Consider the following 25,440-nt stretch of genomic DNA (forward strand, 5'->3'; position numbering starts at 1 on the left):
CCATCTTGGGGGCCGCGGCGGCGGGGCAGCCCGCCTTCTCCTTGGGGTCCCGCTCCGGCACCGCCCGTAGCCGCCGGCGCCTGGCGCTGCGCAGTCCCGGGGCCTGCCTTAGCCCGGAGCGGGGGCCGGCTCGCCGCGTCCCGCCGCGCTGCGGCGAGGGTGAGAGTGGCGTTACCGGCGTCCGCGGAGCGGCAGCCCCGGTAAGGCGGCAGGCGGGGCGCGGGCACGTTTCGGGCGAGCTGCCTGTCACCGCCCCAGCCCGGCGGCGAGCGGGGCGCGGCCGGAGCCGCCGCGGTTCTTCAGCTGCGCTCGCCGGAGCCGGCGGCTGCGGGAAGCCGTGTTGAGTCAGACCGGCGAGCGAGCGGGGCCGCGGGCCTGGCCGCACACCGGGGCCCGCCGCGGTGCGGACACCCCGGAGAGCCCCGGCCCCGAGGGGAACCGGCGGCTGCACCCCGCGCCTTGCGGGGGTGGATCCGAGTGCTGCTTCGCCGAAATCCCGCTGCCTTCAGCGCCCTCACGGCGGGGTTCTTCATCCCGCACCCCTGCGTGCACCGGCAGCGGGGGGGCACATCTTAAAGCGCGAGAACAGCCGTGTGGGGTCAGGACGGACCCGTTGGGTCCAAGGGTCTGTCCCGGCCAGAGCCCTGGGGCATTTAGGTCAGAGTGTAAGATCAGGGCAAGCAGAGAGCAGGTTTTTTTCCAGAGTATTTGTGCAGTGTCAGTTTGAGGAGTCGGTAATCCCAGAGGCAAAGGTGGAACCAATGTTGTTTCATTCATTAACCTGTCTGGTTGGCAGCCCGTCCTGTTGAAGAGTCCCACGGCTTAGTCACGCTGTGCAAAGAACAGCTTCTTTCGCTTTGCTCATTTGTTTACAGTGCAAATATGGGGGGAATGAAAGCAGCATATGGCAGGTATAAAACAGTTGTTCTTTATTCATCTTCTCTACACCGTTTATGATTTACAGTTCTCCCTCAGAACTCGCTCTGAACTGTCCCTTTTCTGGCCAGAAGATGCCAGCTCTGTGTACCCATTCTTCGTGTGCTCCGTGTCCGATCATCTTTGCCACGTCCTCTGAACGTTTTGTAGTGTTACTGTGATGGTTTTGAGCCATGCGGTTGGAGGAGCAGAACTGTACATCTCATTTAAGAGGTGTTGAGCCAGAATAAAGCTGGGAGTCCAGCCAGGCAAGGTAACTCTGACCAGGGCAAGGGCAGCATCCCGAGAGTCAAGCCACAGGACAAGACTCAAGTCCTGATCGATGGGCATCCCGAGGAGCAGTATCCCTCTCAAGTGAACCTAACCGCTGTCCATGCCCAAAGCTTCCTCAACAGCTGCTTGCAGGGTCGTTCACAACACAGACTTGAAGGGATTGCAGGGCAAAATTGGGGAATACTCAAATGTGATTCTGTAATTATAAGGTCTTCTTTCTGTTTCATTTAAAAATATTACTAAAACTTTGAAAATGAAAGTTGCTTCTCTGACTTCCTCTCTGAGCTTCAAGGCATAAGGACCTAAAGAAAAACAATGTCATGGAAAACTGGTATCCCGAGGTGCGGGTGATCAAATGCGAGGCAGCCCTGGACTGGCCGCGTCGCAGGGCTGCAATGTGCGTCATCACTGAGGGGCGGGGGAGTTTATTCTTTTTTCACCTCTGTCCCAAATAGTAGCAAATATTTATGCCAGCAACAAGAGGGTTGTTGGAGTCAGGTATTCATTGATACACCCTGTTTCTTTACAAAGTCCCCTTTCCCTGAACACAGCAGGCGCACACCGGCAAAACTTTGTCTTCCACAGGGCCAGCCCCGTGCCAGGCCGGCGGTTACGATCTGCTCAGCTTTTTTTCGGTGCCCTGTGCTCCGTGAGGCTCTTCCTGACCTCAGGGCGCTGCTGCACACGCTTAAACTCAGAAAGCAGCAGCGAGGAGCAAACCTCTCGCCAGGGTGTACCGGCAGAGTTATTTCTGTGTACGTATCTGTTGCACCTTGGCGCTGGGAGCGCGGGATGCCCCGTGCGAAGGGCCGTAGGGGCCTGCGCCGCCCTGGCGGGAGAGGTGGCAGAGGGGGGGAACGTGAGGGTGGAAGGGGCAGGGCAGGGGCACGGGGCGGGCTGTGTCCGGCAGGAGGAGCGGGGGGTGAAGGACGGCAGGGCGCTGGGCCCGTGCCCGGGGCTGTTCGGGGGACGGGCCCGGCCCGGGGCGCCGCCCGCCGCTGCTCCCCGAGCCGCCGCCAGAGGGGCGTGGCCGCCGGCTGGCCCCGCCCCCGCCGCGTTTCCCAGGAAACCCCACGGCTTGCGGCCAATGGCGCGCCCGGGCGAGGCACCGCCCTTCGCGCCTCTCGCGAGATCTCGGCCCGGCGGGGCCTGGTGCGGACTACACCTCCCAGCAGCCCACGGGGGAAGGCCGCCGCAGCCAATGGGGCGGGGGGCGCTGCGGTGGGCGGGGCCGACCGGGGCCAATCCGCCGTGGGCAGTTACGGCGGCGGAAGCGGAGCTCGGTTCTCGGCGGTAGCGGCTCAGCGACGGCTGCCGCGGGGTGCCCCGGGCACAGGTAACGCCGCGGGCAGCGCGCCCGGCACCGCCTTGCTCCGGCGGCCGGGGGCCGAGGGCGGCTCCGGGGAAGGGCTACGAGTAGGGGGCGGCGGCCGCTGCCGCTTCAGTGCGCGGTGGCGGGGAGGAGCTGGCGCCCGGCGGCAGCGCCGCGGAGCGGTGTGAGCGGCTGAGGCGGTGGCGGCGGAGAGGAGAGCGGGGAGGGGCGGGGCCCTGCGCGGCGGCGGGACCGGGACCGGGGCGGGAGGGCGGGAAGGGACGGGACAGGGCAGGGCAGCACGGGGGAGGGCTGGCCCGGGGAGCGCAGGGCGGTGCCGGGCGCTGCGGGCCGCGCTCGGTGCGGGCAGGGGCGGCCCCGCGGCTCCCGGGAACATCCGGGCCCTGCGGCCCCTCACGGCGGCACGGCAGGGCGGGGCGGGCCCGGGCGGCACGGCCGGCCCTCATTGGCCAGCGCTGTCCTCCCCGCCATTGGCTCGCCGCCTCGTGAGGTCATGAGTACGGTCGCTCCTCACTGGCTGGCGAGGCTAGCGCTGGATTGGCTGCTGTGTCGAGGGCGGCCGCATTGGCGCAGCGCTGGCGGTGCCGCTACCGCCGCGCCCAATGAGCGGGGCGGGAGCGGGGGGCGGTGCCTGCCGGGGGTGTCGCCGCCCGTGGAGGGGGGGGGTGGCCGGTACCGTGACGTTCTGTGACGCACCGTAACGCCGCGCTCCCGCAGGCGGACATGAGCTCGCAGCAGTTCCCCCGCTCGGGACCGCCGCCCGCCGGCCTGGGACCAGCGCCGCCGCCCATCCCCGCCAGCGGCCCCGCCGGGCTCATCGCCCCCGCCGCCACAGGTAAGCGGGCTCTGGGCCCCCAGGGGACGCGGGCGGCTGCTGGCTCCGGGGGCAGGGGCTGATCCCGGTGCCCCCGGCTCCTCCGGCGGTCCCAGGCGGTGTGCGCCGGGGGACCGGGTGGCGCCGGGCAGGAGGGAGGAGCGGGGCGGCCCCGCGGGCGAGTGGCAGCCAGCCCGCAGGCTGCCTCGGTCACCGGTGGGAAGAGCAACGTGAAAATCAGTGCAGTTGCTGGCTCTGAAGGGCGACGCGGGGGCAGAGCTGCTCCTCGCTCCTCTCGGCTGCCGGTGCCCCTCGCTCGTCTCTGCGTGTTTGTAGCAGAAGCGATGAGCGACTGTGGGAACGTTTCGTGCAGCTGAAGATGGGGCGGGAGCCCCGGTTCTGGTCACTGCTGCCCCTGCCGAGGTTACGGGTTTCCAGCAGGCTGCCAGGGGTGACTGTGGGGAGCGGCTTCATTTTCAGGAGGGTTTATGCTTGGTTTTCAGCATGATATTCAGATACATAATGTGTTAAACGAAGGCTTTAATACTGCCTGTTTGATGTGGGACTTTATGGCAGTTACTTAGATACGTATTTTTCACTTGAAAGAAAAGTCAGTCTTTGTTTGAAGAAGGTGTTTAGGTGGATTTCTCAGAGATGACCCCAGGCTGCCCAGCATTACAAGGCCCGTCAGTTCTGGGGGGAACTGGCAGAGGCAGTGCCAGAGTTCTTAGGGTTTTCATCATTGGAATATGTTTAATTGTAAGGCTGAATTTCTTTTATTTAGACTGTTTCTGACATCACATCTCTGACCTGGTGGGTGACCAATGTGAACTTGTTAACCTTTTTTACCTTCTTCCTCAGAGTTCCCTTTTTCTTTTTTCTTTTCGCTAGTGAGTGATGAATCTAGTCGTGACTCAGAAGTTGCTCCCAGAGAGCACATCGGCCCTGGCAGCTCTATACAACCTCGAGAAGAAAAGCAGGAACCGGTGGTGGTTCGGCCATACCCGCAGGTTCAGATGTTGACCCAGCACCACCCTGTCCAGTCTGGTGCCCCGGTGACGGTGACAGCACCACCAGCACATTTGACTCCAGCTGTCCCACTTTCCTTTTCAGACGGACTTATGAAGGTATGAGGAGGTTCATGATTCATAGGGGGAAAAACACAATCTATAGTACAAGTTAGAGTGTTAAGCAAAAATAAATTACACCAAAAACATCCCTGCTTTTGTTTCTTAAGGTTTCCTTGCATGATTCTGCTGCCTGTACACTGCCTTGTGGGTTTAGCTGTTCCATATGATACACTGAGGACTTCATAGTATTATAGCGTTATTTTTGAGGGGGGTGGTTTTTATTTATCTCTTAAGAGTGATTTCAATCAGTGTCTGAAATCTTCCCTTTTCTCTGCAGGAGTGGATGAGAATATCAGATTAACTGTTAACGCCCAGTGTCTGTAGGGGAATACCATGGCCCTAACAGGTGGCACTTGTGACTCGTGCTGTGTGTTAGCTGTGTATTTCCAGTACGAAAGATGCCCTTTCTTTGTCCCAAATGGAAATGGAATAGCTCTAAATGACCAGTATCGTTCATCTCCAGATACTTAACTACACTTATCCTTGCACAAAGCTGACTTTCTCTCCAGGCTTTGACCCCCAGAAATGATTTCTGCTTCAACATGGAGCTCTTGTTTGGAGTTGGCAACGTTTCTGTCTTTATATTTCTTGTAGCCTCCCTTGAAGCCCACCATGCCCAGCCGGCCCATTGCTCCTGCTCCACCCTCTACTCTCTCGGCTCCCACAAAGGTTCCTGGGCAAGTTACGGTGACCATGGAAAGCAGCATACCACAGGCTCCAACAATTCCTGTGGCAACAATCAGTGGGCAACAGGTCTGGTTTTTGGTTTTGGTGTTGGTTTTTTTTTTTTCTTTCTGTTCCAGCTCACTGCATGGTCAGATCAATACTAATATTGGTACAACTGAGGTGGGCTCTTGCAGCAGGAAGGAAGGTGGAGCCAGCAGGCTTCCCCATTCAGCGGCCACTCATTGTTGGATCAGTTCTGCTTGGAGCGTTAAACCTCCAACTCAGATATCACCAGCTCTTTAGAAGGCTGCTGATTTGTTGTAATCGTCTGAGTGACGTAGCACAGTGAGGCTGTGATAGCAGAGCCGTATCCAAAGGCTGCTGTGCAGCTGAGTCTTTCCTTAAGAGCTCCTGCTCTTTCAGTATCACTTGGAGACTTTTTAGCGCAGACAAACTGCTGGGATCCATCACTGCAGTGTTCTTTAGCTCTCCTGGGAGCAGATGAGAAAAGACTGGTGAACAATTCATGGTTTTCAATTCCTATTAAACCACTAGTGACAAAATTTGAAAGGGGGGAGGTGTAGATAATGCTTTGGGAATCTTTTTTCCCCTCTAACTTTGACTGCAGAGCCAGGCCTTGTGGTTTGAAACTAGTTTGCCAGAACACTCATCAGTAAACTCTGAAGTCTCAGGGTTTTGATGTAAAGTGCCTTTAGATGGATTTGAATTAGGCTGGCTAAGGATGTACAGCAGTTTCAGGGGATTTTTATCTGTATTAATATCCCTGGGAAGTCCAGAATTATTAGAAAATAGAATTAAGTTGTTGCAGCATTTGCCACGTTCTCACTAGTCTCTTGACTTTATGCCTTAAAAGTCACTAATGGCAAAAGGGCCATCTGCCTGGTTGATACGTGGGTGACTGCTGACTGACTGCCACCCACGTGCCAACCAGAAGAATAGATCAGTGAAACAGATAAACGTTTACATCTTCCACACACAATGGCCGCAGGTTCTGTAACTTTATCCTGTAGAACCATGTGCCTCTTTCCCCGCTCGACTTGTAAAGCATGCAACCTTTGTACACCAAGTATTTCTACAAAATCTCTTTTCTGTCTTTGGAGCTTGGGTATGGTAATACTGTTAGTGTGGCCATTAATTCTTATCAACGCAGCTCATCGTTTATTTTGGGTTTTGTTATTTCTTTAACTCTGCAGGGGCATCCTAGTAACTTGCATCATATCATGGCTACCAATGTGCAGATGTCTATCATCAGAAGTAGCGCTCCTGGGCCTCCGCTACACATTGGAGCTTCTCACCTACCCCGAGGTAAAAATCTAGCTTTGCTATTCTGTTCACAGCCTTCTGTTCACAGCCCCTCAGGGGAGGTGCGTCTAGCCTTCACCTCTAAAAATTCCCCTCACTGCTAGCGCAGCTGATACCTCAGCTGTTAAATAGGTGACTGCTGGCCTTTTAAGCACTGTGTTGCCTTCAGCCATTTAGGGCAGGAATGTGTGGCAGTGTTTAAAATGCTGGCAGATACCAGCATGTCTGTCACTCTAGTTCTGTGCTGTTAAAACAGTGAACTCTTTCATAGTATAGACTGACCTGTCCTGCAAAATGTCATGTACGTTCTTGGTAGCAAGCGTTGTTCACCTATGACAGCAGCACCTGAACAATTGTGAGGCATATTCTTGTACCCACTTGGCACAGGGTCACTTGTGCATTTTTGCACGTGATGATATACCGTATTGTGTGCATTTGCATTTACCCTTGAGTTAAATGCTGGTGCTAAGTACAGGCTCTGATGTCCCAGGATTTTGGTTGCTACGGCTTACAAAAAAAGACATCAGCCCCTGAAAAGAAGCCCTGTGCTCAGTACAGTCTGTCTGATTTCTGACTGCAGTTTTACTTTCAAAAAGCTTATGGGTTGGGTTTCCAGTTCAACTGCAAACTGATTTGAATTCAAAGTACCATTTTATTTTTTTTTATTTTCATATTTCATGTTATTTAGTCACTCAAGAAAAATTGACGTGGGCAAAGACTTAATCTTTTACTAGAGTAGGTGGAAGGACTGTGCAGCTTTATTTGTAGCTGAAGTAAAATGTAGTCTTGTTCACTTGATTCTTGTGGAACAGCTGCCACAAACTTTGTATTGTCACTTACTGCATGTTTTCTTTATTTTTTTTTCCGTGCTGCTTTTATTCTCTCAGCTTGAATATTACCTTTGGAGGTAATGATTTCAGTTAGGGACATATACAGAAGCCATGCAGTCTAGTCCCATCAAATGATTTCAAGGCTGTTTGCCTTTGACAGCAATTTCTTTTGATCAGGAGACAGCCAACGGTAGACAAATTAACCAAAGTCCTATGCTGTTGTAGCTTTAAAAGTTGGTTGGGTTTTTGTTTCATTTTGTTTTTCTTCTATTGCACACGTATTTTTCTTTGTAACTTCATCATACTTTTGTGACCCTTAGGTATATTTGTTGCAAGCCTTACATTTAAATCAACGTCACCTGACCTGACATACATATGAAATACATTCAAACTGAAATATGTACCAGCTAATGTTGGGAGTGTGTCTCCGCCGTCATCATGGAGTCACTTGGGCACGTGGTATTTTAACACACTTGGTTTGTTTCCCAGGTGCAGCGGCTGCTGCAGTGATGTCCAGTTCTAAAGTGACTACAGTCCTGAGACCAGCTTCGCAGTTGCCAAATGCAGCCACAGCTCAGCCAGCAGTTCAGCACATCATTCATCAGCCAATCCAGGCAGGTAGCAGCCAGGCAGCTCTGCAGAACGCTGACCACCGGCTCCACATTCTTCCTGGCTCTTACTCGTGATTGTGTATTTACTGGGCTGAGGCTACTGTCAGCCCTCTCCCAGTTCTGTTTCTCGGGTACCAGTTTCTAAGTAGTGAAACAGCTGTATTAGTCCTGTGGTTTTATGTCCTTTGTAGACTTGGTGCCAGAAATTGGGTCTTTAACTGTCTCCAAAGTGCTTAGAAACTGGGAAGAGGATTTAGTTTAGATACACTCAAGTTTTAAAGTCTGAAAGGTGGTATGATATGCTCATATTGATTTATTCTTAAATATATATATTGACGTAGAATTAAAAAAATCTTTTAATATGCTTCTGTATATCTCAGCTTAAATACACATATAAGAAGACTGTAGATATTGTCTCTCTGCAGTAGTACTAGTGTTTAGTGTTAAAGATCTTTGCTGTGTGCTTTCAGTTAGGATCCTGATGTAACCACCTTTGAATTCCTGTATATACTTGGATCAGGGTTTCTTTTCATTCTGAAGAGAACTGACTTTTGTTTTTTTTTCTAAAGACCTTCAAGGGATCCGGTCTTGTTAACTTTGTTGGCTACCGATTCCTATGATGTACGTGCTTTGAAAACCAGGACAGATCTGCTTAGAAGCTTGTAGATCAATTCAGAAAGACTGGAAATGTCTTAGAATGCCAAAACTTAGTGATAAGATCTAGAAAAAACAGTTTTAGCCAAGTCATTCCTAGTTATTCTCTAAACAGCAGAATTTCCTTTCTGAATGTGTCTCTTTTTGACTCGTTTTTATAGTCTCGTCCTCCCGTGACAACTTCAAGCACTATTCCTCCAGCTGTGGTGGCAACTGTCTCAGCCACAAGAGCTCAGTCCCCTGTTATAACTACAACAGCAGCACATGCTACGGAATCAACCCTCAGGTAAAGACACTTTGACGTCTACAGTGGTCTGACTTTACAGAGGCTGCAGGAAAGGGAAATGTGCATGTTAATCATACAGAGCTGATAATCCTCTAGAGGTGGGATGATACAATACAGAAATAGTAATGCTTGCACAGTGCAAATGCTTTCAGTTCTGCGAATATAAATTACTATAAACGTGAACTGTTGCTATGTGTTCTGAGAAGAGCTTAATCAATCAGTTGTGATCTTCTGCTTCCTGGAAAGCAGAGTTTCTGTTGCAGGAACTTGTGGCTCATTCAGCCCATCTTTTTTTTTTTTTTTTAATGAAGACATAGTGAAAAATGACACATGAACATTGAAAAGCATCCCTGACAGAAAGTGGTTTTCATGAACTGATTGGAGTTATTGATAAGTGTGCCCTCCTAGCTGGGACTTAAGGAAGATGAGGACAGAACAGTGTAGTTAAAGCAGCATAAGAAACTTGACCATATATTTGACAGCAGTGCTGCTTTCACAGAGGAGGCCAAGGCCTGATGTATGTCCCTGCACCTTATCTTTCATATTTATTATCCACGTTGTTATCTTCATGACTATTTTTCTTTTTCTCTCCAGTCGACCCACCCTGTCTATCCAGCAGCACCCGCCTTCTGCAGCTATTAGCATTCAGCGGCCTGCACAGCCGAGGGATACAGCTACCCGGATTACACTACCCTCTCACCCCGCTATAGGAACACAGAAGCCACAGCTCCACACCATGGCTCAGGTAAACTGCAAGAAGAAAAAAAAATCCTCTGCTGCTTCTAGTTGTCTCTTTTGTTTCTGTCTTGAGGGCTAAGATTAAATTCGGGAAAAGAGTTACATTAGGTTAGAAATTCATGTTCTTTGCAGTCAGTGCAGAATGATTGCATCCTAAGTACATATTTTAAATGCATTAGTCTTTTAACTTGAAGGTTTTCTTTTCTTTTCATAGAAAACCATTTTCAGCACTGGTACGCCAGTGGCAGCAGCAACAGTGGCACCTATTTTGGCAACAAATACCATTGCTTCAGCAACCACAGCTGGTGAGTATTCGTAATGCTGTTGTAGGAGAGCCATGGGGTGTGGGTTTTGTTGTTTTTTTTGTTGGTTTTCCTCCTTGAAGATGGACCAGATTACTTTTGAGGAATTCTTTCTTTATGGTAAAGACTGCACTTGGAATTGCATGAGCAGGCTTCAGGAGATGAATTGCTGGGTCCTTCAGGGAGGTTGTCCGCGGTGGGGTTTTTGCCCTCTTTGTTTCGATACAGATACACTGGTGTCATAGGGCTCTGTAGAAAGATCTTGTATATTTTTTTTTTCTTTAGGTTCTGTGTCTCACACCCAAGCGCCTACAAGCACCATTGTCACCATGACAATGCCCTCCCATTCTTCCCATGCTACAGCTGTCACGACCTCAAACATCCCTGTTGGTGAGTGATTTCAGTTTGAAGAAAAGCGCGTAACTGATGCTTTGGTTTTCTGTTTATACTAGCAGTGTTTGTGCGTATTAGCAAATTAAGGAGGGGAAGAAAATCAGTTCAAGCTGGGAGAAACTAATCAGCAGGTCTGCTGTGGCATAGCTTTTTTAATGCTAGGAAGAAATAGATGTTTTAGGAGGAGTAAGTAATAAAATGGCTCATTGACTTACTCAATTGAATTTTTAGATGAACTCGGGCCGCCTGGCATTTCAGAACCTGCATTGTACATACTAGAAGTTGTAACTGCTTGGTGATAGAATATGGCTTTCATAGTTGATTTTGTAACTTCCTTCATGTGCTTCTTGAGGTGCTAGGTGTAGCCTAGTCAAGTTTGGTTAGTGTGTTCCTTTGGAGGTAAAACACTAAGGTCTAAACGTGGGAAACTTATTTGCTTAGGTTTGGAATCTGCCTGAGATGGTTCCTACAGAACTCCATAAGTTTCCTTTTGTCCATCTCTGTTTTTCTGCTGACCTCCTTCTTGTTCCTTTTAAATCTTGTAATATCTTTCCCTGCCATAAATTTCCAAGGAGTGAAGTTGTATCTTAACACGTCAGTGTTTCCTGTAAAGCTTTTGTAGATGTTTTTCTTTCTTTTCTTGGCCTCTGTCTATGTACACTTGTCTGCCTTGATCTCATTTCCCTTGGTCTCTTGTCAAGTTCTGCTTTGAAAACTTGGATAAATAAGTTCTTGATAGCAGAAAGGATTGGGCTGATCCTAAGGGGGGAAAAAAATAACTTCATTTGTACACTGGAGTAACTTAATCTGTTAGCAAGTATAATGTCCTTCCTTTCTGGTACAAATCGATCAAAAATGCTTCGTTTCACTAGTTCTTTCTTCCTATTGAGGAAACCTGTTATCACTGTGGATAGGAAATCAGCTGGGGATGGAGTGTTTTTTTATTGGGGGGGTGGTGGAGGAGTAGTATTGGGGGTTTTGCCAGGAGAATTAATCTTGTCTTTGCAGTGTCTACCAACTTTTCCTTTGACTGTTAACTGATTACATGTTTGTCTTTATGCAGCTAAAGTGGTTCCTCAGCAAATCACACATACTTCTCCCCGGATCCAGTCAGATTACACAGCAGAGAGGAGTAATCTCATACCCCTCTCTAGTCACCGCGCATCTCCAAACCCAGTAGCAATGGAAACCAGAAATGACAACAGGTGGGGAAATAACAGCTCTATGAATGAGTGTGTGTGTGAGTAGGTTTTGAGTGCCTTGCTGCTTTTCTAGGTTCTGATGTGCTGGAAATAACTGTGTTTTAAAAACCTGGGATGGGGGCAATTTGGTAGTTTTGAATTAATTGTGATAGTTGAGATACTGACAGCTTATGGTAGTTGAGATTACAAAAGTCAGGGAGTGGCCCAAAGGCAGGGGGTGAAGACGAACTGGTGAAACGGTGCGTCTAACACTTGCTCTCTTTGATGCCTGTAGGCAGTCGGTGCCTGTCCAGTTCCAGTATTTCTTACCAACGTACCCGCCCTCTGCCTATCCTTTGACTGCGCACACCTACACCCCCATCACCAGCTCGGTGTCCACCATCCGCCAGTATCCAGGTAAGGCCAGCTTTGGGGTAAGCTGACTTGGACACTTTGTTCAGTTGTCAGCTTATGTATGAGCTGTAGTGAGGGAGAGGCTAGAGGCTTTTATGCTGGATTCTGACAATTTGTCAGAAAAAGTCGTTGATGACTTGTTGGCTGAGGGGAAAACTCAAGAGCAAGGGGTATTGAACTACTTCAGAGGTACTAAACACAGCTAATAACAGTTTTCTCAGGGGTTTCACGTGTGATATCCAAGGGTTTGCATCTCTCCAAGTAAAAGTTTCTGATTCTACAAATCAAAACAGTTCAACTCCTCCAAACTAAACCAGCTCTTTAATGCATCATCATTCCCTGGTTTTCTGACAAGCCCATTTTAATCTCTTTCCACGAGTGTACAGTTTGAGAGAGAAACCTGAACCAAAAATGGAAAAAAAGCCGCATTGCACACTTTTCCATTAGTGTTCTGTTTAAAAGACTGGAGCAATTAATGTGTTTGAACTGTTGCAGTAATGTGCAGACAGTCAAAAAATCATGCGTAATGTGAGCCTGCATAGTCAACCCAAACTTACATCATTCTGGGACAAAATTTGGAGTGCTTTTACCTAAAACTTGGTGGTTTAGGACTGTTCTCTCTAATGTGGTAACCTCCACAATCCAAGTCCTAGCAATACACATTATTTGGATTTTCATGGAACGTCTGTGTCTGCTGGCAGCGTGTTACCCTTGAGCAGTACAGAGGGAATTTGGAAGGACGTGGAGGTGGCGAAGCCCATTTGTGGAATGGGAAAGTATGGACAGGGAATTGATGAGTTACTGGGGCCTGTTCTTTCTGTCATTGAAATTCCAGTGAAAAGTTGCGAGTGTTGACTATGTCATGTCAGGATTTGAGGTGGGCTTCAGGATAATTAAAAGACTCGCAGAAGGGACAGGTGAGCTGCTTTTGTACTTCCTGCACTTTGGCTGAAGGTTTTAAAGGAGAATGTGCGGGCAAGTGGTGGTACTTGGTGTTGGCAGCTGTGGTTGAGGAGTGGTTACAGAGCCCCTGACAGAGCACGATTGCAGACTGTCAGGAGTTGCAGTTTTGGTGGCGTATTGGGGTGGTGGTAGGCTAATGCTAACTTCTAAAAAAGCAGATGTGGGCTCTTCATCAGGAGCTCATTGACAGAGACATTTTGCTTGTTAAATTCACTTGAAGTTGAAGGTACTAATTATGGCAGTAACTGGTGACAACTCAAAGCAGACAATTCAAGGTATCAGGAGGTACATGCACCTGTGCTGAGCGCAGCCAAGTGAGGGCTTAGATAAAAGTGCAGAGGAGACTTTTAAAAAGATCACAGAGATAAGGAGTGTTAATACGGAATTTTGAGGAAGAATGTTGGCTTTGGCTTTCCAAATGCTGGTTGTGTTTATATAGTCTGTCAAGAGGATTTTGTTGGATAGAAAAGTTCTGCAACAAGAGTGTTTTGCATAAGGTGTTCCACTAAGAGAATTAATGTGCCATACTTTATACAGAAGCCATTTTCAGGGACCTGGTGCTGGATTTCAGGGTTTTCAGTGTGTCTTGTCAGCACAAGAACTTGATCGAAATCCTGTGACAATGAGAAAAACAGCTTGTTCTGCGATGAGAGGGCTCTCCATTGTTAGCAAGCAAGTCCATTGTTGGCAAGTTTGCACTTGCATTCTGTGTATGGCTGCAGAAATAGCGGTGGTGTTCTGTAAAGACTGGAAATCTGGAGATCCAGGAACTGCAGGTGGTCTAACAGCAATGCTAAATGCTGCCTGGGAGAAGTGTAACACGCTGTACAGTAGATCTGGGAATATGGAGTCATAGTTGCTCAGAGCTGTGAATTCAGATAAATGAATAGAACTTCTTAGAACAGGTGCTTCATTGGGAACATTGTTCTGCCACAAAAGGATTTCATGTTCATTTTAGCTCTGGGATGCAGCCTGTAATTGCAAGCCCTTTTCTGAGTCAGAAAAGATTGTACTCAACTTCAGAACAGTTTGTCCACTTGCGCTAAGGGAAACTTTTTTTATGACCATGTGGCTGGGGAAAGGGGAAAAAGAAGTAAGCCCTTCTTTAAGGTACCTTACTAAGTACCCTTAAGGTACTTAGACCTGAGTCTCTGCTTGCTTTTGTACAGTCAAAGGTTTGGTGTTTTTTAATTGATGCAATGATAAGCTCTGGGGAGAGACTGTCGTTTGAAATGAAATGGCTTAGGCTTCTGATTTTTGAAAGCAGGGAAAATGCAAAGTGTTGGTACTTACAAGCATTGTAAAATAAGATACTGAGCAAAAATAGTGCACAGCTTTCTGAGACTGGAAGCTGGGTACAGAAATATAATTTGAGTCTAACCAAAAGTGGACTTAGACTTGATCTTTCCTCTCTTGTTGCAATTTGCAATAGAAAGTGGAGTGGAAATAAACAGTAATGTTTCATTCTTCTGGCAGACAATCTGGTTTCTCCACTCTCAAATTTACTACTACAACAAGCAGGCTGGCAAATTAATTTTTCAAAGCAAAATAGTCTTTGAAAGTAAATATTTGAGTGAGAGGTGCTAGGGGAAACCAAGGCGACCCACTGGGTAGGTGTGACGAGGTGCCTGTGTTGCTGCTCCCAGTTTCAGCCCAGGCGCCCAACTCGGCCATCACGGCTCAGACCGGCGTCGGAGTGGCCTCCACTGTCCACCTCAACCCCATGCAGCTGATGACTGTAGATGCGTCTCACGCCCGTCACATCCAGGGCATCCAGCCGGCGCCCATCAGTGCGCAGGGGATCCAGCCAGCACCCATCAGTGCCCAGGGCATTCAGCCAGCGCCGATCGGGACACAAGGACTCCACCCCGCTGCCCCGATCGGCACGCAGGGACTGCAGCCAGCACCTATCAGCGCTCAGCAGCCACAAGCTGACACCAAGACTTCAGGTAGGAGCAACCAGCACAGTCCATGCGTTGGACATCATCAGAGCAACTCAACTTCTGTCCTGCAAAGTTGGCTTATTTGTCTTCTTTTACTCTGACTAATGATCTCGTTATAGCCTCTGTGGACACTAAATACATTCATACACGTATTTTCCCAGCAAATATTGTTTACTTATTTCTTACTTTTTTTTAAGCATAGTGGGCAGAGTATGTGGGTAGCCTTGAAAGGGTTACTTTTGTGGAAAAGACTGGTAGTGCCTGAGCTTAAACAGTTCTCTTCAGTAAGGCCTCATGGGAAAAGTCATTTACAAGTAAATGATGTTCTCTGAACTGTTCTGGCTGTGCATTAGATCACAGTAGCAATTAAAATACAGCTGGGTACCTTCAGCAATTGGTAACCTGACCTTGCAGTGTGATAGAAACCATCTTTCCTTAAAAACAACTGGTCTGATGAAACCCCAACAACCTACTGAAGAAATGGGATATGGCAACCAAGACAGTATGCTGTTGCAAAGCTGGCAGACGTATTGCGTGGTGACTTCCTGACTGTTTAAATGTTCTGCATCAGTTAGTTGGTCAAACAGGCTTTGGCAGAAGGTCAGAACATAAACACAGCTGATGGTGCTTACTTACAAGTGGCATGTATTGCCATGTAGACTCTACCAGGAGTGTTATTCTGTTGACCCAGTTGTGTTGGTGATCTCCCTAGTGATTTCTGTATTTTCCATTTCTTCTGGAAAAGATTATTTCCCTAGCAGCAGTTGTTAGGCAGGAGGTAGTTTCCATCTTGCCTGCAGAAGGTTCAGTGATCAGGTTGCTTGTAGCAAAGGTATTGCTTACAAAATAGCCTGCAGTTAAAGATTGAGGGAGTCAAGGGAGCATGGACATGTGCTCTGCAAACACCTGCTTTGTCATCAAATTTCTTTAATTTAACTGCTGCTTTTTCCTCTCTGTATCTGTTCTTCTCTGCTGTGTCAATGTCCATCCTACCCAGCAGTAGTCCTGGCAGATGGAGCCACCATTGTAGCCAATCCTATTAGCAACACATTCAACACAGCTTCTGCAGCAACTACAGTTGTACAAACCCATAGCCAGAGTGCCAGTGCCAGTGCACCCGCCCAGGGCTCTTCCCCGCGCCCAAGCATCCTCCGGAAGAAACCAACCACAGATGGGTGAGTAGAACTGAAGATGAGATGTGAGTGACGCTCCTGTGCAATCTAGCCTGGCTGAATGGAGTCATTTCAGTGGAATGAAATAAGAAAAGTCCTAGCAGATTATTCAGTCAGCAGTGGTTGTGAGTAACCTGCTGATCTGTGAAGCACACTTCTCTTCCTCCCCAAGGGTAGGATATAATTTTCTCTTACTGTCAGGAATAAAATGAGAGGAAGGACAGTTTATCTCCTAACTCTTGAAAGTGACCTTTTGAGGGAAAGTGGATTTGAGGCTTTCTTACTTAGTGTAATAAAACCAAAGAGTTCCTAATCTACTAAAATCAGAATTCCGTGCTGTGTCTTCAGTGCTTTTCTTGGACAAATATGTGGATGAGTAGAAAGGACAGGATTAGTACCCTGCTGTGAAATCTGATTAGGAAAAAGGGAGGGAGTGACTTAAACTCTTAAAATATTTTATGTTGTCTGTCTAATTTTAAAGAGGCAAAGAAACAGCTTTAGAATTAACAATGCATTTCCTCCCGACTAACAACTGAAAACGTTTGGAACTGATGTGTCCTATGAGACTAAAATTGCATATTTTTTTATTTGGGTGGAAACTTTTTTAGAGGCAGAGAAACTGCAGGCAGTAAAACTGAAACAAAAGTCAAAGAAGCAGAGGTGGATCACTAAGGAATGTTTCCATTTGAGAGATTGATTATTTTGGACAACAATTTGACTTCCAGCCCCACCGGATACTGAATAGTCTCTAAAATGCTTTTCTATATTCATCCCTGTGCTGCCTAACATCCACATCTGGGGCTTGAGGTCTTGGAGCCAGGCTTTGACACAGCCTAGTCCAAATGAACAAAGCAGGTGCCTCTCTGAGCACTGCTAAGTTCCAGGTGATTTGCTCCGTCTGGAAATAGCAGTGGAGGACAGTGGCATGGCCAGACCTCCCTTTGTCTGCTGTTGGAGCCTGGCAGTCTCAGTGAGATGCTCTGACTGGCAGGATAAAAGTAATGCTGGCATTCTTGGAGAAGCCCTAAATGGGGGTGAGACTAGGCCAGAGCAACTCATCTTTTATCTTCAAAGAAAATAAAACACAACATCTAATTTGGAAAGTGAAATGAGACTCTTTCTGTAGCAAATCAGTTGTACTGAAGACAGAGTGCAACGATACAGCTGTAACTCCTGTCCTGGTTTGGGCTAGAGAGGGTTGATCCCTGTGCTCTCAGTGGTGTTTGTCTGTGAGGGAGGTGGGAATCTCAGCTCGGTCTGTCTCTTCCAGGCTGGCAGTCCGGAAAAGCTTAATTCCACCCCAGCCACCTGAAGTAGCTAGCACGCGTGTCGAGAGTACTATGCGAAGCACATCTGGATCACCAAGGCCTGCTGGGTAAGACTAGGAAACAACCAACTGCATCCTGATAGTTTCATTATATTTGTTTGATTTGTGTTCTTTGGCTATTGGAGCATTTTCCTTTCTTTTGGGAAACTTAATCTGGTTTGAATTTGTCAGTGTGATGACTTCGAACAGACTTGACTAGTTGTGCTGTTGTGCAGCTGAGGCAGTAGCCTTTTAAAAGATGTGATGATGAGCTTTCATAGAAACAAACAACCCACCCTCTGCTGCTGTAAAGGATAGGCCTTGAAACTTTTCACTATAGTTCTTGGAAATTCATGCTGAAGAAAGGTAAATGGAGCTTCTGCCCTGCTTCAGTTGAGTCAGTGGCTTTACAATTTATTGTTTTATAACTATTAGCCATGGTGGGAGCTCTTGCAAACAGAGGCTGGGGTGCAGTACAGCTTTGAGTAAAACTTCCTCTTGTCTGCAGTGTGAAACCTGCTTTGAAGTTACCTGGAATTAGTCATGAGATTTGCTTGTTACAGTGAATGGAAGAAAATAGCATCTACAATAAATACAAAGCATTAGAAAGGGAGTGGAGGAGGAAATGTAATTGAGATGACGCCTTCTCCTGTTGTTGAAGACATTACTGAGCCAAGTGTTAACTTGCGGGTGCAGGAAAAACTGGATAGTCTGAATCCAGCCCGGCTCGCTCACTTTGTGCTAGGTGGTCATGACTGAGGTGCAGTTAACTTCAGCTTGTTTTGCTGCTTTTATGTTACAGTGCCAAGCCAAAACCCGAAATTCATGTGTCCATGGCCACTCCAGTCACTGTGTCTATGGAGACAGTGTCCAGCCAAGGCAGCGAGCAGCCCACCATTGCGGTCCCCCCCACCTCCCAGCAACCCCCCTCTGCCATTCCGACAATCATCGCAGCAGCCAGTCCCACTTCGCAGCCTGCAGCAGCTCTGTCCACCATTCCAGGAGCTGTCCCAGCTGCTCCTCCAACTTCTACCACAATTGTGGCAGCACCTGCTCCTCCATCAACCATGAGCGGTGCCCTGTCAGCAGTGCTGGGTCCTGCAGTACCAGAGATAAAAATCAAAGAGGAAGTGGAGCCTATGGACATAATGCGACCAGTATCTGGTAGGTGGTTGTTACTCATCAGGTTGTTTCTTTTGTTGTTGAGACAGTGTAGAAATTAGGAGGATTTCAACACCTCCATCCTGAAAATGAAATTGCATCTCTTTCATGCTAGCACAGAATACCAGTCAAAGAGTTCCCATGTGCTTATTACTCACAAAGTTCTTTGCCTTCTCCCTAATCTCCCATGAAATCACTTGTAACTGTGACTGCTTTGTTCATGTTCAAATGGTCCAGCTCCAAAGAGTCTGTGTGAATTCCTCGCTTAAAACACACACGCTCAGCAGCAGTACCAATGTATTATGAATCAGTACAGTTAATTTCAGTTTTCTCACAAATCCTATTGTTCAGGTCCGAGGGCCTTTCTTGTATGTGAAGAATTGGTGACCAGAGTAGGACTTCATAGGGCCCTCCTATGATTCATGGATATTTTTCTCTAGAACTTTTAAAAATATTAATTTATTGCCTTACTTATCCAGCTTGGCCATAGCTGCTATCAGATGGTATGATCAGTAAAATTCAGATCTGTACGGATCTTAGGCCAGACACTATATACAATGGCAAAACGATAGGAATGCATCCCACATTCATGGGTTATGTGGTATCAGAGTTCTGTTCTAGTTGTTGGTTTCATCACTCTCCATGTGTTGTTTTGGGATGAAAGAAGCTGCTTGCTGCAGATATCTCTGGAGCACGGGCAGATAGCATTAGGCTCCTCAGGGTTCTTTTGTCTCTCACTGGCAATGGTGGGTATGCCAAATTGTCGTTCTGTTGAAATGTTAGTTTCTGTTGAAATGTTGAAATGTTAGTCGTGGCTGATTGAGCTTTTCCCTCTGAGTGTCAAGGAGCGTTCCCTCAAGCTACCCACTGCTGTGCTGCCCAACTTCAGAGGGCACTGGCTGGTGCAATAACCTACTGATGTGGTGCTGGTGACTTGGCAGTACAAGGGGGCTCTTGCAAGGAGTGCTGCAGTCCTGATTTGACTGTGTGTGACCCTACTTACATTACAAAGAGGGAAGGTACTTGCTTGCTGTTGACTGTGATCTGTGCTGGTGGACATAAAAAGATACCTTTTCTTTTTTTTTACAGTAACATGTTAGCGTGAATTCCTTTTTGTAGCATTCAACTAACATAAGCTTCAAATACGAAGGAACTGAGTGACAGTTGACTCTGCTCTCATGCTTTATACTCTTGTACATGAGACACTACATGTCTTAGGGTAGAGGCTTGTCCTAGTAATTGTTGCTGACTTAATATCTGGCCTCCTACACACATGGAGCTGAAGTGCACGTACAGTGGAGTCCCCTCTCCTCACAGTGCAGTGAAACAGCAACTACTGTTGGAGGTGGTGTTCAAACAACACTAGCGTGTTACCTTTACACCACTGAGGGTTTGGGTTTTCTTCCTCTTTCCTTCCTCTCAGCAGTCCCTCCTTTGACTACGAGTACTGTGTCTCCGTCTTTGGCGTTGCTGGCCAACAACCTTTCAATGCCTCCAAGTGATTTGCCACCTGGTGCCTCCCCGAGGAAGAAACCCCGTAAGCAGCAGCACGTCATCTCCACAGAGGAAGGGGACATGATGGAAACAAACAGCACTGATGATGAGAAATCCACTGCCAAAAGTTTGCTGGTGAAGGCAGAGAAGCGCAAGTCTCCTCCAAAGGAGTATATAGGTAATGTCATCCCTAATATCTCCTTTCCTATTCAAATTGTCTGTATTTTTGCTTCCATTTGTTTCTCAGAGAAGGTGTTCTGTCATTCTCCCGCTCTGAAAATATAAATAATACAGAACCCAAATATGGATTTCTCATCACTTTCTGTATAGTGACGTTCAGGGGCAATAACATTTCTTGACACATAGAGCATCGTTTTGTATGAGGGCGTGATTCCCGATCTTCTGCTGGAGTTCTTATGTCATGCTGATCGCCTGCTTTCACCTACCTAATGATAATAGAGTTCTCCCTGGATCCTTTTCTAGATGAAGAAGGTGTAAGATACGTCCCTGTGCGTCCAAGGCCGCCCATCACATTGCTCCGGCACTATCGCAATCCTTGGAAAGCCGCTTACCACCACTTCCAGAGATACAGCGACGTCCGGGTAAAAGGTCAGTCTGCTGCTTGTGGTTGACAGTCATCCAGGAGGAACCGCTTCAGCGTAGCTGGTAGGGTGTCGCAGGAGCAGTCTTGGCTAGCTGGTGTTGATCAGCAATCCCCCGCAAAGGTTTTCAGTGCAGTTTGGAAAACAAGGGTTGATCAAGGGAGCTAATGACTTTCATTAGTTAGATGTCACCTAAATCTCTTCTGCTTTCAAGACAGAGAGGAAAGAAGGGAAGGACATTACATGGAGTGAGCCACAGTCTTGTAAGAAAAAAAAATCGTGGTTATTGAGAAATGTATTTATGTACAGTGATAGAAACTTACTAAAGAAAATAATCCTTAAAGAGGTGATGTGCTGTGGTGATAGGCTATGGTTTAGTTTTCAGATTTTCTTACTACCTAACAAGCTTGCAGATTTAATCAAAAACATTCTAGATTTAGCATAACTAGTCCTGTGAACTAACAAATAGGCTTTTAAAGAAGATTTTTTTCTAGTATGAGGAAAACAGAGATCAGATACTTTTTTTTAGGCTTTTTAGCTATTATCTTAGAATTTTTAAGCAGATTGGGTTTTCACAACTGTGTAAATACACCAAGGAGGGAGTAGATAGGTATTGCAGTGGTAAAGGATGGACCCTTTACTTGTTCATGCAGGGTGTTGAGACAGTGAGCACTGCCTTTTTTTAAATGGAGGGGAAAAAAAGGGGATATAATTTTTCTGGAAATACAGATAACCTGTTAATAAGCGAGAGCAGCAGTCAGATACGTGGCAGATGGGTAGCTGTCTCCCTGTCTGAATCAAAATGTTGCTCACTCTTGGTTATGAGGATGTATGGAGAGGCAGAGTTGGGTTAGCTTTTTTGTTTTAAGAGAGGCCTGGCGAACTCCTGAAATTTGAATAACGTATCTTTGTCTTCCCTGGTGACAGAAGAGAAGAAGGCTATGCTACAGGAGATTGCCAATCAGAAGGGTGTGTCCTGTCGTGCACAAGGGTGGAAGGTCCATCTCTGTGCAGCACAGCTACTACAGCTGGTAGGTGAACGGGGCTTGCCAGCTTCCTACAACGTGGGGGAACACAGAGTTGTGTAAGACAGGAGGATGTTTTTACAAACTCAGTACGTGGTCATCTGACATTGGGTTACCGTAAAGGAGCTGGTGTGTAGTGCCCAAAGGGAGTGGGACGTGTTTTCCCCTTTCTCAGGAATGTGGCGTAAGTGGCTTGGAAACTTAAGAGTGTTGGTTTTGATCCAGACATAAGAGCTGATGTATTTTGTACAGATGATCAAAATTGGCAACTCCCTCCTGCTGATGCACAGGTCTGAAGAAGCGTCTGTTTGGGATGGTGCGGCTGATCTGAGGAGGCAGCACTGATCCACATTCCTGGATGCTTCTGTTTCAGGTTGGGGGTGAGGTAGGTGCTTTGCATTCTAGCACCAAACTCCCCAAAACCTCTGCATTCCTGGAATAGTATTGTGAGAAACAGGGGAAACAGTTCCGGTTAGGATCCATGTCTGTTCAGAAGTGGAGCAATCCTGTAAATAGGATGTTAGTAAGAATGATAGTGCCACACTCTACGTCAGAGGCTCCATCTTCTGAACCACTAACATGAGCAGCTGAGAGGGGAACGGATTCTCATCTTCTCTGTGTAGCTTTCTGAATGCGGGCGAATGTTTTCTGGCCTAGTGGCGATCCTTCTCATGAAGTGCTAATGTCTTTTAGACGAACCTGGAGCATGATGTGTATGAGAGACTGACTGCCCTGCAGGAGGGACTCATTCCTAAGAAGAAGGCGGCGACCGACGATGACTTGCATCGAATCAATGAACTGATACAGGTAGGTTCCTGGGGCCTCTCAACCCAGCAGAACTGCTTTACCCTTAATGACCACATACCTTACTGCAATTAGTAAGAGTGAAAGCTGGCTTGAAAAACCCCACATAGGTACCCTGCCTGTGTTTCCAGGGTCATCAGTACAAGTGGTGTTAGGGAAAGGCACAGGGACTGCTTAGACTAGCTGATCTGCTGTTAATGACGACAGTGTTTCATTGCAGGGGAATATGCAGAGGTGTAAACTCGTGATGGATCAAATCAACGAGGCTCGAGACTCCATGCTAAAGGTCTTGGATCACAAGGATCGTGTTTTGAAGCTTCTAAACAAGAATGGAACTGTCAAGAAAGTGTCCAAATTAAAGCGAAAGGAGAAGGTCTAAAGCCAGAATAATGACTCTGGAAACGGAGAACATGTACAGAATGGAGTTGAACCTTTTTGTAGTTTGGGTTTATTTTTAAGCAGAGCATCTGAATAAAAAGGATGAGTTTAGGGAACAGATGGCAACAGATGGACATGTGAAGCCTGGTGACCTGAAGGAATTGTCACTGATCTGTCATAATGAACAAAGATTTCTCTCAGGCTCATCTCTTTTTAAAGTCTTTCCAGTCCCGTTTGTTTAACGCTCCTGATGTGTCAGTGCCTACTAATTGGAACTAGTGATGCAGTGTGTGGTGGACAGCGCTCTCCTCCTGTTCTGCAGCTTAGGGGTAAATGTACATGAGGTGTGTATACACCTGTGACGCAGGAGGAGATTCTGCAGGGGACACCTGGAGGCTGGCGTACAGGTATCGACCCAGACAGCGCCATGCTTCAAAGCATTGAAAATGACACCGCTTTCAGTTACCCCATTCCATTCTTGTTCTTCTGACCTTCCAGTGTCTGAAGTAGCCTTCTTCAACCAGTGCCACTGCACTAGGAGATCTGCCATGCTCAGAATCTCCAATGGCTTGGAAGTCCTAGCTGTCAAGTTAAAAAAACAAAAAAAAAAAGGAAAAAAAGTGGGGGGGAAATCATTTCAAAGTGATTTTGTAGTGTCTGTGTGTGTGTTTGTCTGTGTTGGTGCTCTGGGATACTTGTTTTGAAGTACCTCTTGCAACAGAGGACTTCCTGTAGCTGGTGTAATGTTAATTGTATGTACCACATACATCCTGAAAACATTAATAAAGGACTTGGAGGTTTTTGTACATGAGCAGTTCATGTACCTTTATACTAGTGAAACTGTTCAACCTGAAAAAAACAAGTTTGAAAGAAGCGTTTTGGGGAGAAGAAACAGAACGTTGGGAAGTATTCGGCCTCTTGTGCTGCAGAGGAAAGGATAACTTAATTTACATTTCAGCTCCTAAAGATGCAATATGGATTGTGCCCCATGCACTTGTGCATTTAACCTTCATCTTTTCAAAAGGTTGCCAAATCAGTTCACTTTTAGTCTTCTCAGCAGGAGGCTTCAGTTTCATGAACTAATTCTGTTTTAAGAATACTTTTTTTTTTTTCTCATCCAGTTATAGGTCCGTTACCTTGACTTTATTCAGAACTGAGTTCTTTCAGAAGTTAGATTAGAAAAAAATGGTATTTAATTCCTTATTTCTGACTTTTTTTTTAACTAGAGAAGTAAGCAGAATGTCCACGTTCATACTGTTCCTTGTGTTTTTAACGCCTGCAAAACCAAGTTATTTCAGATTTGCCTGGACAGCAGTCTCATTTTCATATTTGCTTGACCTTACTTTTTAAATAATACTGTCATTGTAAGATACAATTCTAGTGTAATGATATTGTAACTTAGATATTTGTTTGCTCATTTCCTTGTCTAGAAGAAAGAAAACATCAAACTATCCCTGCAGTTTTACAAGCCCACAAGGAGTGTGTGCGTATACAGGTGTATGCTGCTGTGCAAGAGCCTCTGTCACAGCGTCAATTAAAATGCAAGAGGTAAGACCTGAAATGGCGAGAATCAAATAAACCGCCGCTTACCACCTTGTGTTTCTGGTGCTTCAGGAACTGGTCAAGTCTTTGACACTGTCATGGTAATAAAACATCCAGCACTCCCCAGTTCGTAAAGACTCTGCAGGAAGCTCCCTCATGATGCTAAAGCTGCTGTCTGTAGGGCTGAGCACTGTTTCCCATTGTTGGCAAAGGGCTTTTGGATTAAATCCAAGGCATAACCAGTGGGGTATTTTGGGGGGAAGGGAAGGAAGGCTTCTTTTAAGGACTGCAGAAGTTTAAAACTTGCTTTTAGTCCTTTCTTCTAGGCTGTTTTCATCTGAGTCTTTGCAAAGACTCCTATAGTAACTTTAGTTTTCAAGGCTGTCATCTAGACTAAAAGGATCATGCTCATCCATAACCTTAGAATGGTAATAATTTCAGTGATGTCCTAGTGCTGCAGAAGCCATATAGATTCTGTAGGAGAAAGTAAGATCCACTGACATTCAACTGGATTTCTCAACATCCGAAAACTGATGTTTTCTTGCCTCTTATTTGTTCTTTATGCTTAGATCAGGAATAGTATACAGAAATTCCATTGTACAATCTTAAAAAGCTATGCCAGTTTATTTTACTCTTGAGGTTGAATGTGGTGTGTGCTTATACCGGGATCTGCAAGGTCTGTTCTTCACCTTTCTCCAGTGTTTTGTGTGTGTTCTCAGAAGGAAATGAGTGGTTTGCTGCCGGGTTCCTCTGTCCCATAACTTGCTGTGCCCTGGGAACACCTCGTGCAGCCTGGGCACCTTGACCTTTACAGCAGTCCTCATCCTAGAGACTTCACTGCTGGAAACAACCAGCTGTGGGAGACGCTTCTCCTTGGAAAGCACATATCGAGCCTCTGTTTTTGCACCATGTCCTGAAGCCGCTGCTGAGTAACTGCTGCTCTGCGGTGTTTTTGACAGGTTCTGTAGAACGGGGGGAGTGAAGGATTTGGGTGCCCCGCTGGGGACGAGACGCAGTTAGAAATATTAAAGAAGTCGGTTCTGTTGAGGTGCGGTTGTGACACTCAGTATCTCTGTGCTCTGCCACAAGCAAGGCGCGGGAGCAGCCGCCCGGTGCGTACATTCCGGGAGACCCTCGGCGGAACAGGCCTCCGCACCTCCCTCACG

General features: G+C 47.1%; 1 protein-coding gene and 1 long non-coding RNA gene across 6 annotated transcripts; both read left to right on the forward strand.

Annotated features, from left to right (window-relative positions):
• Positions 1–7: 7 nt before the first annotated feature.
• Positions 8–1,468, forward strand: LOC137675211 (uncharacterized). Its single transcript, XR_011049904.1, has 2 exons — positions 8–200; positions 965–1,468. It is a non-coding gene; the product is annotated as an uncharacterized lncRNA (long non-coding RNA).
• Positions 1,469–2,467: 999 nt separating this feature from the next.
• On the forward strand, positions 2,468–23,538 carry SAP130 (Sin3A associated protein 130). Of its 5 annotated transcripts, none has more exons than XM_068421153.1 (21): positions 2,468–2,545; positions 3,260–3,377; positions 4,248–4,483; positions 5,081–5,239; positions 6,367–6,478; positions 7,795–7,919; positions 8,732–8,856; positions 9,451–9,601; positions 9,809–9,899; positions 10,182–10,286; positions 11,353–11,494; positions 11,766–11,887; positions 14,494–14,796; positions 15,788–15,965; positions 17,233–17,337; positions 18,071–18,432; positions 19,853–20,101; positions 20,407–20,532; positions 21,453–21,556; positions 22,244–22,357; positions 22,575–23,538. In XM_068421153.1, the coding sequence occupies exons 2-21, from the start codon at positions 3,266–3,268 to the stop codon at positions 22,731–22,733; spliced, it is 3,180 nt and encodes a 1,059-aa protein (XP_068277254.1). In that variant the 5' UTR covers positions 2,468–2,545; positions 3,260–3,265; the 3' UTR covers positions 22,734–23,538. The 5 variants fall into 5 exon arrangements, with proteins under 5 accessions (XP_068277254.1, XP_068277256.1, XP_068277255.1 ...); XM_068421155.1 differs by having other exon boundaries at positions 19,856–20,101; XM_068421154.1 differs by having other exon boundaries at positions 15,791–15,965.
• Positions 23,539–25,440: the final 1,902 nt, after the last annotated feature.

This window comes from Nyctibius grandis, chromosome 32, assembly GCF_013368605.1.
Source record: "Nyctibius grandis isolate bNycGra1 chromosome 32, bNycGra1.pri, whole genome shotgun sequence".
Classification (NCBI taxonomy): Eukaryota; Metazoa; Chordata; class Aves; order Nyctibiiformes; family Nyctibiidae; genus Nyctibius; species Nyctibius grandis.